Source organism: Dermacentor albipictus, chromosome 4 (genome assembly GCF_038994185.2).
Source record: "Dermacentor albipictus isolate Rhodes 1998 colony chromosome 4, USDA_Dalb.pri_finalv2, whole genome shotgun sequence".
Classification (NCBI taxonomy): Eukaryota; Metazoa; Arthropoda; class Arachnida; order Ixodida; family Ixodidae; genus Dermacentor; species Dermacentor albipictus.
In genome coordinates this window covers 46,192,248-46,211,603 of record NC_091824.1, presented here as the reverse complement: position 1 = coordinate 46,211,603, position 19,356 = coordinate 46,192,248, and the positions used below count along the sequence as shown (strand labels likewise).

The following is a 19,356-nucleotide window of genomic DNA, read 5'->3' as shown; positions in this document are numbered from 1 at the left end:
ATTACCGTCAACTCAACAAGATCACTCGTAAATATGTCTATCCGCTGCCTCAGATAGATGTCGCCCTCGTCTCCTTACAAAGCGCGGAGTACTTCTCATTCTTGGATCTTCGCTCCTGCTATTGGCAAGTGCCGATGGCAGAAGATGTCTGTGAGAAGACAGATTTCTTCACGCCCGATCGCGTGTACGAATTTACTGTAATGCCATTCGGGCTGTGGAACGCACCCGCTACTTTCGAGCGTATGATGGACACCATCCTTCGTAACTACAAGTGGAAAACATGCCTGTGCTACCTTGATGATATTGTGGTATTTATTAACCAGGAATACAACTCCTAGTTCTCGTTTCTCCGCTAAGCCCCGGTAGCACAAGACGTGCCCGCTTGTTAGCACTGTATATACTCCATTTGTCCTCCTAACCTCAGTGAGCCTTACTATATCCCATTTAATTCCCGCTAATTCCTCCGATATCACTGCTATACTCACCTCACTAGATAACGCTCTAGTATGAAATGTTGCCAGGTTCAATGGTTGCCTGTCCTGATCCAGAGATTCTCAGCACCCTCTGTCGCGTCACAGGTCTAACCGCCGCCGTCGTCAGTTGCTTCGCAGCTGCTGGGGACTGAAGGTCAGGGTTTGATTTTTGTATTCATATAGGATGTTGTGGCCAAGTACTGCACCAGGATGGCCAATTCTGCTCTGGTGAGGGAGTGCGTTACCGGTTCTGTCGTCGGGATCAGGCCCCACTCCAGGTCTGTTTATGCAAGTTTGTCAACACGCGGATTGTTTTTCTTTTTTTGAATTAGGTGGAAAATTGCGCGGCACCGGGATTCGAACCAGGGTCCTCTTCCACGTAAAGCGCATGCTCTGCCTCTACGCCATCGCTGCGTTCCCCTTAGGCATCCCTGTGACTACTTAGGCAGTGTCTTTTCGCTAATACTGTTGTTCACGTTAGCGTCCAGTAATTGCCTTGATTCCTTTCCTCAGAAAGTCGACTGGTTCACTTGGGGCTGGTGCAGCTTTGAAAAGGAACATGCTTATTGCGGTCAGGAGTTTTCACTTTTTAGTCAGTGCAATTAGAATATTTAATAACTTTGCTCTTCCATAAATGGCGGGGATATATATATATATATATATATATATATATATATATATATATATATATATATATATATATATATATATATATATATATATATATATATATATATATATATATATATATACCTCGAAGCGCATACGTCATCTGCATGTCTTCGCGCCACGAAGTTAATAGACTTCGTTTATTTCACTATAATTTGGTTATCTTTGATCATATCTCCTGATCAATATTCCACTAACAAGAAGCACGAGTACACCGACACGACTTCACTAACGTTTTCTCACGTAGCTGCATGTTGCACATAGGCGGCTTCTTTGAAAAAATTACGTGTTCCGTTTAGAAAACAGTGCTAAAAATACCAGTCCACCAGGCTCAAACTACAATTGGTGCCGGCCGACAAAAGTCGCTGGCGCACCAAAGCAAGTAAACGCAAAAAAAATTGCTACAGGGACTTTCTGAAATAAAGACTGGGCGTCCGCCAGCGTCCGCTTCACAAACGCGCGCTCGCTAGCAGACGGCGCCCTTGACAACAACAGCACCAATTAAAACGTCATGTTGTATAACCCATGCTAACATAGGCATACGTAGAAACGAGGTGTCAATATACATTTGCAGTTGAAATAACGCACCATTATATGAGGCTACGCGCGCAATCGTTCCCAGCGAAATCCATGAAATTACGTTGAATATGCGGCGATGTGGGTTTGCGCCTCAATCCAGTTCACTCGCAACGCTGTCGCACAGTTATCCCACGCGCGGTGCCTCAGCGGGAGTTCCCCGTTGGGCTCAATCGCGCTTTGTGTATTACAATCTGCATACAAGGCACGCTTCTTCCTCTCCCCTCCAGCTGCATTGCAGCGTTGCTCACGGCGCGCTTCTTCTCCCATGACGTCAGGATTCTCTTCCCCCTCCAGCTGCGCCGGACTCCTTCTCCTTTTAATAATACCCCTTTTTTTACCCTGGACAATCCGACAGACGAGTTCTAATGCGATAGCGTTAATGAGCCCGTGTCGCGGAAAATTCGGCGTCGCGCGTGCGGCGTCCAATGTCGGACATCGAATCCGCAAAAAGATTTTTGAACCACGTATACCCACTCCTTCCATATGATGCCAGCGATTGACTGACCTAATTGAATTTCCCAAGCTAAAATACGTAGAAAAATCGTAAACTATGACTTGCACCCAGTCTACAGAAACAATACCTCGCGGATTGTAAGTTGAGTATACGAGAAAACAAAAACATTTTTACGCAAGAAGTCAAAGAAACCATTTCATACACACAAACCGGCCGCGGCGTTCACAGACCCGCCGCAGCGTCCGCCATTTTGGGCACGCCGGTTCGATGGGTGTCTCGGGGGCCACGGAGTGGTGCGCCCGGTTCCTTACATTAACTCAGCTGACACTCGCCTCCGCCGCATCGTAAAAACCCTCAATTTTCCTAAGGTAGCGCCATTCTTACATCTTTCCGCCAGCCCGCGCTTCCCGGCGTTTTCCCCTCCACGCCTTCTGTCGTCCCAGTCTCCTCCACTCTTCCATTGGCCAATCTGCGTCATGTGGACGCACTTGACGCGCTTTTGTATATTTTTTTTTTGTTCCAGCGCCCTCCGACCACCATCGCCGGCGCATTGCGACGAAGCACGTCGGTAGCAAAGCACGTCCGGGTCGGCCGCATTTCGATGGGGCAGATATGGAAAGATGCCGATGTCCCATGCATTGGGGGTACATTAAAGAAACCCAGCTAGTCAAAATTAATCCCGAGTCCCCCATTACGGCGTGCCTTATAATCAGGTGGTGGTTTTGGGGAGGTAAACCCACGAATCAATTTTTTCTCTGTCTTGTTTGGCTTGAGTGTTTCAGTTAAAGCAACATTACTTCCTTGCGAAAACTTACAACGCATAAGAATACAGAAGCACCTAGTATACAGATATTAAGTTAGCACTTCAAGAAAAGTGTGACTGGTGCTAATGAGGGAGGGGGATAATTATTTTTGAAACCTCTGTCCAGTTGTCCCATCAAAGTTTCTTCGTGCTATCAAATCCCACCCACTTGAACTGTAACAAAGAAATAAAAGACTACTTCATGTTCTGGTACGTTGTTCAAGTTATCGATACTGCCTACGTGTGAATACGTTGCTCATGGCTGCCACAACCCGTGCATGAGCTACAAACATGTGTAAAATGCACGGAGCAGAAGCGACCCTGTTGCTAGGCATTGCTGGCCGCAGAAAGTTGGAATCTCTCACGTGCAGGCCGAACAAAAGTATCCTACTGGTGCGTAAATGAACCTATGAAACCACTTACACATAGTTTCGCGCAGGAAAAACCTTAAACTGAGGTAATTACGCGCGTGTTTGACCACACCGTGTGCACTGTCAGATATGGGGCTGTTTCCTGCTTCGAGTTCCCCGGACCACATCGAATCGCAGCACAACTAACTGAGAAGCGCAGAAACGGGGAAAGCACATTCCAGAGGAGCGCTCGATCAAACAAGTTCACGCGCAAACAAGTTCGTACGCCGCCGGTGGAGCTATTCAATGCTTGGATCTTCCAGAAAACGAGGGGATAGCCCGGCATTGTTGCAAGGAAAGTGGGTCCCGAAGTAAGACGGCTGTGATGTACCGGGAAGGCCTGGCAGCGTAGCCCCCATACGCCCATTGTGCCGACGCATTGCAATCCAGTGAGGCAAGACCGTAGGGAGAAGTAAGGAACCGTGAAAGTAAGGCACCCTGCCCGCCTTGGTCCGCCGTCGCCCTCACCTGGCTATTGTGACGGCGAGTTGCTAGTCAGCAAGGCAAGGCCGCAGGGGGACCAAGCGGCGACTCTCTTCGCCGGGTATGACACCATCGCACGGGCGCCTACCATTGGCCGAAAATGGCGTCATCTGAGCGGACTCTTCCATTGGCCGAACATGGCGCTACTTCCAGTCCTCGAAAGGTTTAAAGGAAGCATTCCAGGGAGACCATAGCATTCCCTGATTGACCTCTCTCGAACTCCTTGCCGCGGGCCGCAGCGTCCGAGTTGCTGCCAGCCAGTAATGACTGTACTTGTCTGTACTTGTTACTTGTCTCTCACCTCTCTGTATATAATGTAAAATAAACCCTCCCAAGTTTGTTTTCATCCCGAAGTCCGTCCTCGACCCCTACATCTGGTTGGCAGTGGTGAGATCCCCTCCGAATGCAACAGCTGGTGGCAGCGCTACGGATCAACCTTCGTCGAGAGAGATCCTAAGGAACCGGGAAGAGCGAAGAAGAGAGAGCCTTCGTCGAAAGAGGTCCGAAGAAACTGGGAGTGCCGAAGAAGAGCGAGCCTTCGACCCAGGGAGTCCGGAGGAACCGGGAACAGCGGACAAATGAACCGGATGGCAGGGTGCTGCAACCGTAAGTGAGCGCGTGGTTTTTTTCCTTTTGATTCGCCAGACTCAAATGTTGTGTGTTCATTTTGATAGTTCTGGGAATCGGGAGTTTGTTGCATTGTGTGTTTGCACAAATTAAGGAAAACAGTTCTAACCACCTGTCGGGGCAGCTGCCATGGATCTTAGAAGGTTGACGAGGTTAGACTTGTTGTTGGTGTGCGACGATTTGGGAGTTGAGGCGGACGAACGGATGAAAACGCCAGCTATCATAAAGCCGATTAACGATAGTGGCAATGATGGCAAAAGCATTGAGCTTGCTTGGGAGGTGATACAGGAGCCACGGGAGCGTGAGTTTCGTGAACGTGTGCGGGAGCGTCGTGAACGTGAGAGTGAGCGTAACCGTCAAAAACGCGAGAATGAACGGAAGCATGAGCTTCAAGAACTTATTCTTAGGTGTGAGCGTCACGAACGTGAGAATAAACGTGAACGTGAGCGTGAGCAAAAGGATGAGAGAGAGAACGCAGCACTGATCAAAGAGATACAGTATTGTGATCAGTTAATGGTACAGAGACAACGGCTCTGAGAATTCTGTAGGTAGTACAGAGCGAAAGAATGAGGCAGCATCGAGCGGATTTTCGCCAAAAGCCGACGAGAAGAGTAGTGCCTGTGAGATTGGCTGCAGATTCATAAGTGAAGGGAAAACGCTAGCTGCTAACGATGCCGTAGTGGCAACAGAAGCCGTTAAAGGCCGCAAGGAGAGCGACGAGGTACTGTGCCAACAGAGGACTGTAGAGAAAGCTAGGCCAGCTGCGAACAAATTGGCACAGTTACCGCGCGTGTGCGTCGCTGGTAATGTTAGCAAGGTTGCTAGCAAAGAAAAGGGTACTGCTGACCCGACAGACGCGAGCACCCATGTAGAGCCAGATCTGCGTGCAGAAGTGAAGTGCGAACTGGACGATGCAGTTGAGAGTAGTTCTCGGGATGGCGAGCTCCGTAGTTCACGAGAGAACAACTGCATTGTTCAGGGATCGGTGCGGCTCTCCGACAGTCTAGATAGCCTAGATAGGGATTATTCCGTTGTTAATCATTCGAACTGTGCGCGTGAGACAGCGATCGATACCGACGGGCTGTGTGTCGATGCACAGCGTGAGCGGGGCAGTGCAGTAGAGGGCAGTTCGCAAGAGTGCGAGTTGCATAACTCGAGTAAAGCCTGCTGCATTGTTCCAGAGTCGGTTTGGCTGTCCGCCAGTCGAGGCAGAGAGAGTGTTGATTTAAATGTAAATCACTCAGACTGTGTGGGTAAGAGACCGATCCGGGCCGACGAAATGTGTACCGACCAGAACGAGGGACGAGAAGGCGACATGAAAGCGAGTGCAAAGAGAAAGCGCCGTAAAAAGAAGCGCGGTAAAGACCCAAAGTCGGTAACTAATGTAGCGCCGCCAAAGATGGCGAGAAACCCAAATGGGCAGGGAGCGAGGGAAAAGGTGCAGTCGTCACGGACGATGTTGACGCATCGAAAACGTTCGAGCCACCGGTCAAAGGGAGACCGCGTAGCATCTTCTGCACGGGCGCGGACAAAGGGCACGGGGCAGTTAAACTCCTCGTCGTTCCGTAGTTCTTTTCAAAGCTCAGCGTGCAGTTCGAAGAAGCGCAAGGTGGCAGGAGGAGACCAGGTGAGGAGTAGCGACGCGGTCAATCAAGTTTGTGAGGAAAGCGGGGCGCCAGGGCGCAAATTGGCAGGAGACCGTAACGTCTTGGGGGAGCTGATAGTGAGTCAGCCCTTTTGTTGTTCCTCCGTAGCCAGAGTAGCTTTCAAACCGCGACCGCCTCGAGTACGACTCAAAGTATGAGTCAGACGTAAGCATTTGGAATGGGAGGTCAAGAGCGCTTCCGTAGAAATGAAGTGCTTGTTTTTTATTATGAGCAACGGTAAGTTTTCGCGAATTGAGACTAGGATTTCTTTCAATGTGTAAGGTTTGAGCTTTGTTTGAGCTCTTCGCCGGGTATGACACCATCGCACGGGCGCCTACCATTGGCCGAAAATGGCGTCATCTGAGCGGACTCTTCCATTGGCCGAACATGACGCTACTTCCAGTCCTCGAAAGGTTTAAAAGAAGCATTCCAGAGAGATCAGAGCATTCCCAGATTGACCTCTCTCGAACTTCTTGCCGCGGGCCGCAGCGTCCGAGTTGCTGCCGGCCCGTAATGACTGTACGACTGTTACTTGTCTCTCACCTCTCTGTATATAATGTAAAATAAAATAAACCCTCCCAAGTTTGTTTTCATCCCGAAGTCCGTCCTCGACCCCTACAGCACGCGTCGTGCTTTAGCAACACGAAGTCTCAACGTGCGGATGCTTTCCGCCTTAAATAATTGTTCTCTTTCTGTTTTTCTGGGCAATTACAACGCGACGTTGGAATTGTTACCGACTGACGAAGCAAAATCTCGCCTCGAAAACTGCTCCGCAGGGCTCGCATGAACATTTTCGCGGATTTCGTGCGGTAGCGCGTTAGCAGTCGTCAGCTACGGCAGGGCCAGCATAGGCAGCGCCACTGTCGAACCAACGCCGAGCGCGGGACTGAAGCGGAGGAGGAGGCAAGTGGTTGGCGCTACTCTAAGCTATTGAGGGGTTTTGCGGCATCGCGGCACAAGCAAGAGGCCGTGGCTCCACCACGAAGTTCGCCTTCGTGCATAACGTTCGCAGTAAGTAGTAGTAAAAGATAAATAGCGCAGAAAGTGGATGGCAAAACGGGGCCGCGCTAGCTCAATTGGTAAGACCATCGCACGCGTAATGCGAAGACGTGAAATCGTTGCCAGGAAACCTTATGGTTAGACACACTCCGGTTGCCGGAAGCGTGAGGAAGCAGTCAGAGATCTTTGAATGCTGTAGCGTTACACTCTTCAAGGCTAAGCTTAAGCGTCCACCAAATTTTTTGTTTATTCAGTGTTCTGATGATATTCCATTGAAACGAAATATCGTACCTCGCAGTGGACACATGAATTTGATTGCGAAATTATGCATTCGTTCGTTAACATCTTGAATGAAATTTTCGTGTAGAGCGCCTAAATGGCAAGAGAAGCTACAAAGTCAGCATGTCTACTTACTTGGAAGTATTTGCCGCTCACTACTCGAATACCCATTGAATAAATGTCTCCTGCCTTTGCGGTTACGCCCAATTCTTGATTCGTATCTGGATCAACACCCTTCTGGATGGTGCGTATGGAAGTTTCATTACGTGAAATTTCAGTCTTGCAGAAGTAACCCGAGTCATATATAGTGTGCACGGCTGTCCTCCTAGAAAGGAAAAACACAGTAAGAGTGAAAAACTTGCGCAGCGTAAAACCTTTTGCGAGTGTTATACAATACATTTATCACGTGTTATCTTGCCTCTTAATAGGAATAAGACGTTTGGCTTTCACTTTAGTCAAACTGTTCGAAGGTACAACTTTGCGCGCTACTCACATTGTATACCTAATTTATGACATCTAACGTATGTACCCGTTCTAACGTATCTACTAATGTATTTAATCAACATCGTTGCTCATACAAGGGGAGAGCCCATCTCACCGAGATGTAACATGTACACTATCCTCTTAGCGCGGCAGTTTACTGCCCAGTGATAGCTACAAAGGAGTGACATTAGCCAGACGCTACCATCAGACACATGTTGCGCCACCCTTTCGCTCCAATTACAATTAATTGGTACGGCATAGCACAAATATGTATATTTCTTTATACAACGAGAAACCAAGAGCGTATTGATTAGTCGCCAGTTTGATTTCCTGCAATGGCAGCCACAGTTAGACTGGGAGAGAAAGAAAAATTACGCGAAACCCAACCATCGTGGGAATCGTTGTAAGTGAAACTTTCTGTGCAGTTTGCTTTCATTGACGAAGACAAATGGTGATTTTGGCGTCGAATGTTCCATTTCTCAAATGTTTAGTCTAACACGATGGTGGTGAGGTGATGTTAAGCGTTACCTTGCGTGCACCACTGCTGTTTGTCTGCGTAGTTCACAGGACACATAGGAGGAGGTGTTTGCTTGAGGCGTTGTTGTGCGCCATATTTCATAGCCAAAAAACCAAAACCTTGTGCCAAAACCACAATCGGATTAGGAGGCACGTTGTAGTGGCGGACACTGTATTAATTTTTGAAACCGTGGTGTTCTTTAACGTGCCCCTAAATCCAAGTGTAGGACTGTGTTTTTTATTTCACTGCAGACGAAATGCAGCTGCTGCGGTCGGGATCACACTCACGGCCTCGAGCGACGCCATAGCTGCAAAGCCATTGCAGCCGATGAGGATAGCAATAGGGGCTTGTTGGTACGGCATATCTTATTTTGTTATAGGGCAAGCTTGACACGAACAACAGAAGGCCCATCTGACACACACAGCGCTGCCTTCTGTGGTCCGTGTCATGCTTGCGCTATAACAAAATAAGCTATTGCAGCCGGCACAGAAGTGTTCATATGACGTGAGACCGCTTCCTTAGTGCCGCCTAGAACCTAGGGTGCGCGTTAATGCGGCTCTGCTTCTGCACGGCCTGCGTAAGTTGTCTGCTTCACAAATTTGCATTGTGTTTAGTTTTCAGAAATAGCGGAAATGTTCCGCACTATTCCTCGAAATTAAATTATTTTCTTTCGCCCACAACCGGCTGTCGGGTGTTTAGCAGTACTATTTCCTTGCCTTCTCACGTCGTTTCCCATCACCCCGCATCCCTTGTATTGGGATAGTCAGCGAATAGTAATTGATAAGGATGAATAGTGGCCGTGCTATTCACTCCTTTCGCGAATACATTAAGTCAATTCATTATGTGCCTCCTCTCCCCTCCTCTTGATCATTCTGTTTAACTTCCCTCTGGAATCGCATGCCAGAGAATGTTAAGTATTGCAATTTCTAAAATGCTTTTGCGGGGTCACAGATAATTACATCTGTCAAGAAGCTAATGTGACGACGCGAAGGGAGTTTCAGAGGGCATTGTCATTTCATTTCATTTCATTTTATTTGTGCTCATTTACAAGAAAATGGAGGGGGCCAAGGTAAAAGCTGCTTATTAGCAGCTTGAGTGGTCGCTGGCCCCCATTACATATTGGCGGACCGGTGGCAAAGAACACTTTCAGAAATGAAAAAAATTAAAGAACAGTGGGTTACATCAATTAAATTACATTTCTTTCATTGAATGCATATGGTTTTACAGAACCACGGCAATTTAAATGGTAGTTTTCACCAGACAGATGAGCTCCGATGGTGTCAAGGCAGGGATGTCAATGCCGGCTTCTAGGTAAGAGTTTAGTAGCCGTGGCAAGGTATTTGCGACCAGTTGATGGCCGTAATTTGTCCTCGAAAAGGGTATGAGCCATTGTTCATGGCTGCGCGTCTCATATGTGGGTGTATTCTCTTTTAAGTTTGCTATATTTGTAATTAAGTTGCTTCTATTTTTTATCTGAAAGTAGTAGGTGCGTAGGAGGGTTTCTTTGTAGAGATGATGACTTTTTGTTATGTTGTACTTGGTAAAAAGACTCTCAGTGTGTGAGTTGTATGGCACATTTGCGATAGCGCGTATTATCTTTTTTTGCATCAATAGTATTTTAGAGTGATTGGAAGCTGATGTCGTGCCCCATACAAGATGGCAATAATTTACATGCTAGGCAAACAGTGCATTGTAAATGATCAATTTAGCTGACATTGATAAAAGGTAGCGATTTCGACGTAGTATACCTGTTACGCGGCTCAGTTTCTGCAGTACAAAATCCACGTGAGCGTCCCATTGCAATGTGTCGGTAAAATATACTCCAAGTACTTTTACCGTGTCAACAACCTCTATTTTCTCAGAGTTATAAAATATGTTGTGGGTGAATGGAGTACATGTACCTCTTGTTTTAAAGATGACTGCTTGTGTTTTATTCGAGTTTACTTTTAAAAAGTTGTCCTAACTCCATTTTGAGAGATGGGTTAAGAGGTTGTTCGCTGCACCAATGAGGCCTGTAAAAGAGTTGTTTGATAAAAAAACACTCGTATCATCTGCGTAGTTTATGAATTTTGCTTCTCGGTGGATAAGAACTATGTCGTTTATGTAGATGTTAAACAAAAATGGCCTAAGGATACTTTCCTGAGGGACACCTGTTTGTATTTTTCGTGTAGATGTTATGCTAGTGTTTACACCCACATATTGCTGTCGATTTCTAAGGTAGGATGTCAGTAACTGAAGAGGACGGCCCCTGATGCCATATCTTTCAAGCTTAAGTATTAGGAGGTCATGGTTTATGCAATCGAACGCTTTTGTAAAATCTATGAATAGACCAATTACAAGTGACTTATTTTCGAGGTTCTGCAGTATATATTCGATCTGTGCTACTAGTGCTAATTGTGTTGATTTACCTTGTTGAAAACCGTATTGAGCGTCTGTTATTAGTTTATGTTTATTGCTGAAAGATGTTAATCGGTTAAGAATGATTTTTTCAAGACCTTTAGAAAACTGTGGGAGAATTGATATCGGACGGTAATTTTTTAAATCAAGCTTGTCACCTTTCTTATATAACACAATTACTTTTGCAATTTTCATTTTTTCAGGAAAAGTACCTGATGTTATGCATAAGTTATAAACATAAGCTAACACAGGTGCAATGTCCCAAATGACGTGTTTGATGGGTCTTATTTGGAGGCCATCAGCATCGCAGCTACATGAATTTTTCAGTTTGAGAAAAACTGAACAAACCTCGGTAGGTGTTGTCGGTAGGAAAAAAATAGGGTCCATAGTTGCAGGAAATTGAATTGTACATGGTGGGCTTAGTGATAAATGGGAATCAGTGTCTGTAAAGCAATCATTAAATGCGTTAACTAAATTATCTCCGGTTAAAATGCATCCGTTTACAGAAACTTTCTTTATAGGTTCAGTGTTCTGTTTACGTCCCATTAGTTCATTTAACTTATTTCACATCTTCTCTGTTTGTCCCTCGCATGAAGAAAAAGTACGTAAATAATAGGGATTGCTTGCGTTTCTTAGTTCTTTATTTAATTTATTTCTAAAAATTTTGAAGGATTTTAGATCCTCGCCGTTCCGAGATTTTATGAACCTGGCCTAAAGCTTATCGCTTTTCTTTATTTTTTTTAGAATCTCTTTGGTCATCCAAGGTTTCTGATAAGCTTTGTGGTTTCTTTTCTTATGTATGAAATGTTGCGCATAAACAGCTGAGAATTTCTTTAAGAAGTTGTTGTATGCTGGCTCTGCCTCGTTTTGTTGAAAAACTTCCTTCCAAGATACTTTTCTCAAAGCATCTTGAAAGGCAGTTAATGTGTGCTCGTTTATTGTCTGAAATGTTTTTTTCAGTGTCATCTTTTTCGGTATCGTTTGCTCTTGTGTGGATAAACATGGCTATTGGCATGTGGTCACTGAGAGGACAGTTTAAGACTCCACTAGTCACTAAGAATGGATTATAGTTCTTTATAAAGAGATCAAGAGTGGTTTTCGTAGTTTCTGTTAATCTCGTGAAGGTTTCAACCACAATTATACAACCGCTTGCCACAAAAATTCTTTGAAATATCGTTTTGCTAGCACCATCGGAACTCATATCAATGTTGAAGTCCCCTCCTAAGACCACTTTATATTTGTTTTCTGACGCAAATTCTAGCATGCGCTCTAAAAAAATGAAAAAAGGTTCCAATAAACCATCCAGCGGGCGGTAACATACTGCAAAGAGTACACCCGGTGTTTGTACACACAACATTTCACAATTTTCTGTTATACAGGAATACTCGGCTAACAGTTCACATGTTGGAGAATCATCTATCAGAATAGATACTCCTCCACCACGACGTGAGGTTCGGTTTTTATAACATACTTTTTTGCAAGGCAGGCGAAAAACATCATCAGAGCAATACCATGTTTCGCTTAGCATGACTACATAACACTGACTATTTATATCAGAAAAAAAAGATTCTAATTCAGGCAACTTGCTGGAGACTGATTGCATGTTCATATGTATGAAAGACAGTCCCTTCTTTTGAGCGGCCAATAACGTGAACCAACCCTGCTTGCCAATACATCACAGATGATTCATTTCGGCAAAGAGTCAAATAACAGCAACAAGAAATTGGCGTTCATTGCAATAGAGCACGAAGATCATTTTCACCCTTAACGGCAACTGCCGATTCACCATTTGCCCTACGTACGAGAACTTTTCCATTTGAGTGCCACACGAACTTGTATCCCGCCTCCTTTGCCCATTCTTTGGCAGTGGCAAGGAGCTTCCTCGAGCGAGAGGTTAGGTTTTCGTTAATGAATATGTTGCCCTGATTGTCTCCTGAAGCTCGCCTTTTGCCAATCCAGGCATCCTTCAGTTCCTGCCGTGCAAGACGGATAATTCCTCGCATTTTTCCTTGCTTTGCCGGGAGCCTGTGAACTGCCACAACATCTTCCTCAAATAGAGGTTGAAGTTCAAGCATCTTTGCAAGATCATTTACCTTTTCGAGTAGGTTTTCATTGTCAGCCTCAGGTACACCGTGTATCTCAATGTTAAGACGTCTGCTGTGCCATTCAAGTGCGTCTATGTCAGCCTGAATCTGATCGAGCTCCCTAGGAGAAGCGTACTTCTCTATTTTTTCTACTCTCTGTTTGACAATGTTTAATTCCTTTTCGTGGCTCTCAAGCCTTCGTTGAATTTCATCAAAGTGATCGGAAAGTCTTTGGATGGACTGTTCAATCCCGTCTACCTTGTTTGGCAGACAAACAAGCAAGTTTAGTTTTTGGTCCATTTCAGAAAGTTTTTTGATTATCTCACTTTCATTCTTACGCGCTTTAGCAGAGGAGGAGCTTTTACTTCCTGTAGGTTTCCAGGACTCGCACTTACAATTCTTTTTGAATTGATCTCGTTTGCCCTTAATGGCACTTTCAGCAACGCTGGAGCAGGTACCGCTATGATACGAAAATTCACATTGTGAAAAGGTCAGAAACAATTCGCTTTCATCTATCACAGAGCGACATTCACAGCAACACGACATACTTTGCAGCTGTGCAGGTCTATGACTTTCCATAATAGAGCAATGAGAACAACAAATGAACACAAATTTGTAGATTGGCTGTAGCGGAAAGAGCGCGTTGCAAGATGAGTAACGTAAAGAAAGAAACCAACCTGAGAAAGACAGAAAGAGCGATAAGTGCTGTGTCCTTTGCGCTCCACCGCCACAGCCAATGTGATAGGAAACGCCCCCAGCTCAGTTGCGAGCTGCGCTTCGTTGACGACGATGGCGGCACACGTGGTCCGGCTTGCGAACAGAAGGCGCGAAGTTCAAATGTCCAGTTTAGCAGAGGCGATGAAAATGCTTTTGGCAGGTAGCACAGTACTGAAGATGGAAGCAGCTGGGCAGGTCCAAGAAAAGTTGTACTACAGTCCGGTTGTGGTAGCGTTGGGTCCCCAGCCAACCTGAGAAACACTAAAAGAGCGATAAGTGCCGTGTCCCTTGCGCTCCACCGCCACAGCCAATCTGATAGGAAACGTCCCCAGCTCAGTTACGAGCTGCGCTTCGTCGACGACGATGGCGGCACACGTGGTCCGGCTTGCGAACAGAAGGCGCGAAGTTCAAATGTCCAGTTTAGCAGAGGCGATGAAAATGCTTTTGGCAGGTAGCACAGTACTGAAGATGGAAGCAGCTGGGCAGGTCCAAGAAAAGTTGTACTACAGTCCGGTTGTGGTAGCGTTGGGTCCCCAGCCAACCTGAGAAACACAAAAAGAGCGATAAGTGCCGTGTCCCTTGCGCTCCACCGCCACAGACAATGTGATAGGAAACGTCCCCAGCTCAGTTACGAGCTGCGCTTCGTCGACGACGATGGCGGCACACGTGGTCCGGCTTGCGAACAGAAGGCGCGAAGTTCAAATGTCCAGTTTAGCAGAGGCGATGAAAATGCTTTTGGCAGGTAGCACAGTACTGAAGATGGAAGCAGCTGGGCAGGTCCAAGAAAAGTTGTACTACAGTCCGGTTGTGGTAGCGTTGGGTCCCCAGCCAACCTGAGAAACACAAAAAGAGCGATAAGTGCTGTGTCCTTTGCGCTCCACCGCCACAGCCAATGTGATAGGAAACGTCCCCAGCTCAGTTACGAGCTGCGCTTCGTCGACGACGATGGCGGCACACGTCGTCCGGCTTGCGAACAGAAGGCGCGAAGTTCAAATGTCCAGTTTAGCAGAGGCGATGAAAATGCCTTTGGCAGGTAGCATAGTACTGAAGATGGAAGCAGCTGGGCAGGTCCAAGAAAAGTTGTACTACAGTCAGATTGTGGTAGCGTTGCGTCCCCAGCCAACCTGACAAACACAGAAAGAGCGATAAGTGCCGTGTCCTTTGCGCTGCACCGCCACAGCCAATGTGATAGGAAACGTCCCCAGCTCAGTTACGAGCTGCGCTTCGTCGACGACGATGGCGGCACACGTGGTCCGGCTTGCGAACAGAAGGCGCGAAGTTCAAATGTCCAGTTTAGCAGAGGCGATGAAAATGCCTTTGGCAGGTAGCACAGTACTGAAGATGGAAGCAGCTGGGCAGGTCCAAGAAAAGTTGTACTACAGTCCGATTGTGGTAGCGTTGGGTCCCCAGCCAACCTGACAAACACAGAAAGAGCGATAAGTGCCGTGTCCTTTGCGCTGCACCGCCACAGCCAATGTGATAGGAAACGTGAAGTGAAGATTCGACGCCGCTCAAAGGTCCAAACGAGTTTCTCGCGTCTCCTTTCATCTCTGCCACGCTCCTGTCCTGTAAACACACGCTATAAATCACCCGCATGCTGGGGTGCCAAACAACGGCAGTAGCATGCGCAGCGCGAAAGTTGAAGAAAGAGGCAATAAAAGCTTCGATTTAAAAAAAATATATCACAGCTTCAATCGAAAGGTGAAGCATCGATTGTAGTATCAAATTATTGGGCAGCTTACGAGGTAAGGATAGCAGTTTCATCAGTCTTAGGAATTTTTAAAAATGTGCTTAGTAACTAATTAAACATTCGTTGTGTCCAGCGCGCACCGGCAAACATGAGCACATGTCACTCGATGACCGCGGAAGAACAACGGCGTAAGCAAGAGGGCCGCATCAGCTGGGAACTTGGATTCTTGCTACCTCTTGCTTCAGTGCGAAATTAGTGTGGGAGCATAGAGTTCGCACGAAGCCATCAGATCTCGCCGGGCCAAAATTTCTGCCCCTCGAAGATTTCTTTCAGCATCGTCACGTTGTAGTGACGGCGAAGAGAGATATGTAAGTCGCAAAAACCACATTTTTTATTGGGCACACCTGTGCCTACAAAAGCAAGTGACACTAGAAGCACCACGACCGCGGAGAGCACAGTCGGCGATCGCCGAAATCTCATTTGCGGGGGGAAGCGCTTAAGCTTTTCTACTCGATGTCCCAGCTAACTTTAGCCAGAGCACAAAATTATGCGAATGCGACGTAGCTGTACAGAATCATTCATGTTTGCCATGGCTTGGAGATACTGAAATTATTTTTTTCATGATGCTTAATCAGATAATGAGCCTTACATATTTATTTAATTTCTCATGTAATGCTGTTAGACGAAAAGTGTCAATGAGAAAATTGTACAGCAACATGAAAAACTAGTGATACAGCCTTCTGTTGCTCAATAGGTGCAACATAAATGTGTTTTTCCTAACGTCAAAGGAGGCAGCGAAAATACCTTAGCACATTTTACAAATGTTTTTCTATCGATTTTTCAGAAAAACAAAGAACGAAAGAAACTATCAATGCCCCCTCTGTAAAAGCATCAACCCAATGCTACATACCCTAGAGCAAAATACTACTGAAACACATGAAGTAAAGAGAAATAATAAATAAACAAATAAATAAGTCCGAAGGTTCGTTAGCGTTGGCACAAAGCCTTAAGGCGCAAAAGGTTTACTAGTTCAGGTCGCGTGCGGTGCCGCAGTGAATGGGTCAAGGCTTCTGGCACGACCTCACTGTCCTCCGTGCACGTATACGTCGTGTTATGTAGCAGGGTCCGAAATTGCGTCGCTAGAGTTACTCACTATAAGTGCTCGCCGATTTCTTGGGGTCCAAAACTAAGTACCGTCGATTGGCTGCTATTCCACGTAGCATCGTCAGAAATTGTAGCGTCGGCTATCCGTGCTTTGTTTGCCTGTTTCTCATGCTCAAGCGGACGAGTTCTACTTTTTCCGTGCACCGAAGACAGATGGTGACGTCAAGAGTCTCTTCGCCGGTCACATACGGCAGCACAGCGTCGAGAGTCGTCATCCCGTTTCTTCCGTAAACCAGCTTGAATGGTGAGATCGGTATTTTTTGCATTACCATGTTTTAAGCGACGCTTACGTACGGAAGGACGGCATACCACTTTTCGTGTTCGACGTCGACGTATGTGGCTAACGTGTCAGCAAGCGTCTTGATCAGGCGTTCCATTAGATCATTCCTTGCGACTGGTAGGTGGTTGTCCTCCTGTGATTTGTTTGGCTACACCGCAGGATGACTTGAGTAAGCTCAGCAGTACAATTCGTTCTTGTGTCGGCAATGGAGGCCTCAACAAGTCTATCCCCATTTGCTGAAATGGTCTACGTTCCTTGCCGACCATTGCAGACGGAGGGGAAAGAGAATCCTGCGGGCCTTGTCGGCGGTGTCTTGCGTCGCTGGCAGTTTCTGCATGTCTTGACGCTACGGGTGAGGTCGGCGTTCAGGCGGGGCCAGTAATACTTCTAATACTTCTCCTGAATCCTCGCGAGCATACGGGACAACATGAGCTGGTCTTCCATGGGGTCATGAGACAGGGCATGAGAACGCCAAGCCTCAGTGCTGAAGAAACAACCAGGAGTTTGTTAGCGCAGACTAGCGAGATAGAGAGAGAGAGAGAACTTTATTCAAAATTCTTGGTGCGCTAAATGAGGTGGGGAGGCTGTGAGACTAGCTCCACCAGGGCCTACCTTCCTCAGGCAGCGGTCAGATCTTGAGTCTTGGCGACGTGTTCGCCAGTGGCACAACCAAGATTTGATCTTTCGAGCAGTTACTGAGCTGCATGACTTCCCAATGTTCAGACATGCGATTCTGAATGTAAGATTAGTGCTGTGTTTAATGCTGTGTGGTACTGAGTGACATGCCCGGATAGTGCGGTCGAGATCGGCGCGTGGCCTGCGGCATGGTTTGGAGCTCGGTGTGAAGGCATTGGAGTAGATGTGATGATGCAGGGACGGTGCAGGAAAGGTGCGCGTCTGTAAGAGCCGTCACGTGATCGATTGATGTTTGTTGAGAGTTGTCGGGAGGGCGGAAAGCGGGCTTTGCGGTACTACGTGACAAGGCAAGTACCTTGTCAAGCTGCAAAAAAGCAGCTTTTAGTTCTTGTCCTAGTGTTCATTTTTTGTAAATGAATGTATGCTAAATAAAGATTGATTGATTGATTGATTGATTGATTGATTGATTGATTGATTGATTGATTGATTGATTGATTGATTGATTTATCTTGCGATAGCTGATCATACGCTCGCTCGCGTGGCTGCGCCAGGACACTACGGCTTCGTGCTTAGGGGCTTGCGGAAGCTCAGGACATCCGGAAAACTGCTGGCCTGAAGGGGAGTAATGTGCCCGGTGGATGCTTGCTCGGTCGGAGTCTTGCGCGGCTTTGTTTTCGGTAAGACGGGCGTGGCTCAGGGCCCAGATAAGGTGGACGCTGCGGCGACAGGAGGGGTGTGTGCCTGTGGGAATGCGGTACGCTTGGGACAAGATGAGCCGCCTGGTATAGTCACGTAGGGCTATCTTGGAGTCGGTGATGCACGATGCAGTATTCGAAGCATAGCGAGAGCTATAGAAGCCTCTTCGCCTTCTTCAGGATGAATGCTTCGTATGCAGCTGGTCTTTGTAATATCTAGTTTCGAGCCCGCGACCACGGCAAGTGGGTTGGTTAGTACGCGGCGTCGACATAAGATACGTGCCAAGCGCCCTCATACCTATTGCCGAGTTGCCAAGCCCATGCGGTGCGAGGTGCTTTATAGTGGTCGGGGTGCATGTTCTTCAGGAGAGGGAGAATCAGGAAAGTGTCGCGAATGTCCGGCGGTATGGGGAGCTTGACTGCAACCTGCTTGATGTAAAGATGCTCAGGTTACTGAGGACTTGGCGTCATTTCGTAGTGTGGAAGAGGCCTTCGTAGTGAGCTAGGCGCTGAGCTTCGATGAGGTCGCAGAGTTTTATGGAGCCCCAATTCAGCCAGCTTCACATTGGCGGTGTTGGGCGGAACGTGGAGTACTTGTTTGTATGTTCCCTGATGATGATATCAATGTTGTGTTTCTCAGAATGTGAGAGGCATAAGAAGGGCACAGCATATGTGATGCGACTGATCATGAAGGCCCGGACTAGCCGAAGAATGTTGTCCTCTTTAATACCAGTTTAGATAATACCAGTATGAGATAAGCACGCCTTGTAGAGCGTGGTTGCTAAGATGATGTAAAGCTGCAGTATTCATGTGGTTTTGCTGGGTACGGAGCCCAAGGGCTCAGAAGACTGGAACGCGAGGGAAAGGCGCGCTGTGGGGCTGCCAGGTCAATGGATGGAGAGTGAGGTTCTGACGGGTGGTGCCGATGAGAAGCCTCGAGTATGAGCAGTTCGGATTTAGGCGAAGAGCAGGAAAGATCGCGTGATTCAATGCATGCCGTCAATGTATCCATGGATGCTCGTAGGGTTGCTTGAATGTCGCTATCACTACCTTCTGTGGTCGACAATGTAATGTCCGCATAGAGACTGTGATGGAGGCGGAGAATGGTAATGAGGCATTCCAGGAGTCCGAGGAGTGCGACACTGAAAAGTATGGGAGAGTGTATGCTGACCCTTGCAGTGTAACCTTACTCCCTAGCGATATCACGTCCGATTTGAGGCCTTAGATGGTTGGAATGGCTGCACGACTAGGCAGGAAATCTACCACATAGCG

General features: G+C 47.0%; 1 protein-coding gene across 2 annotated transcripts in view; it reads right to left on the bottom strand.

Annotated features, from left to right (window-relative positions):
- Positions 1-19,356, bottom strand: part of LOC135895982 (uncharacterized) — a 131,622-nt gene that overhangs the window by 75,973 nt on the left and 36,293 nt on the right. For both annotated transcript variants that reach the window (XM_065424256.2, XM_065424255.2), the window contains one exon: positions 7,557-7,746. In XM_065424256.2, the coding sequence (XP_065280328.2) occupies positions 7,557-7,746 (190 nt within the window). The remainder of the gene's footprint in view (positions 1-7,556; positions 7,747-19,356) is intronic.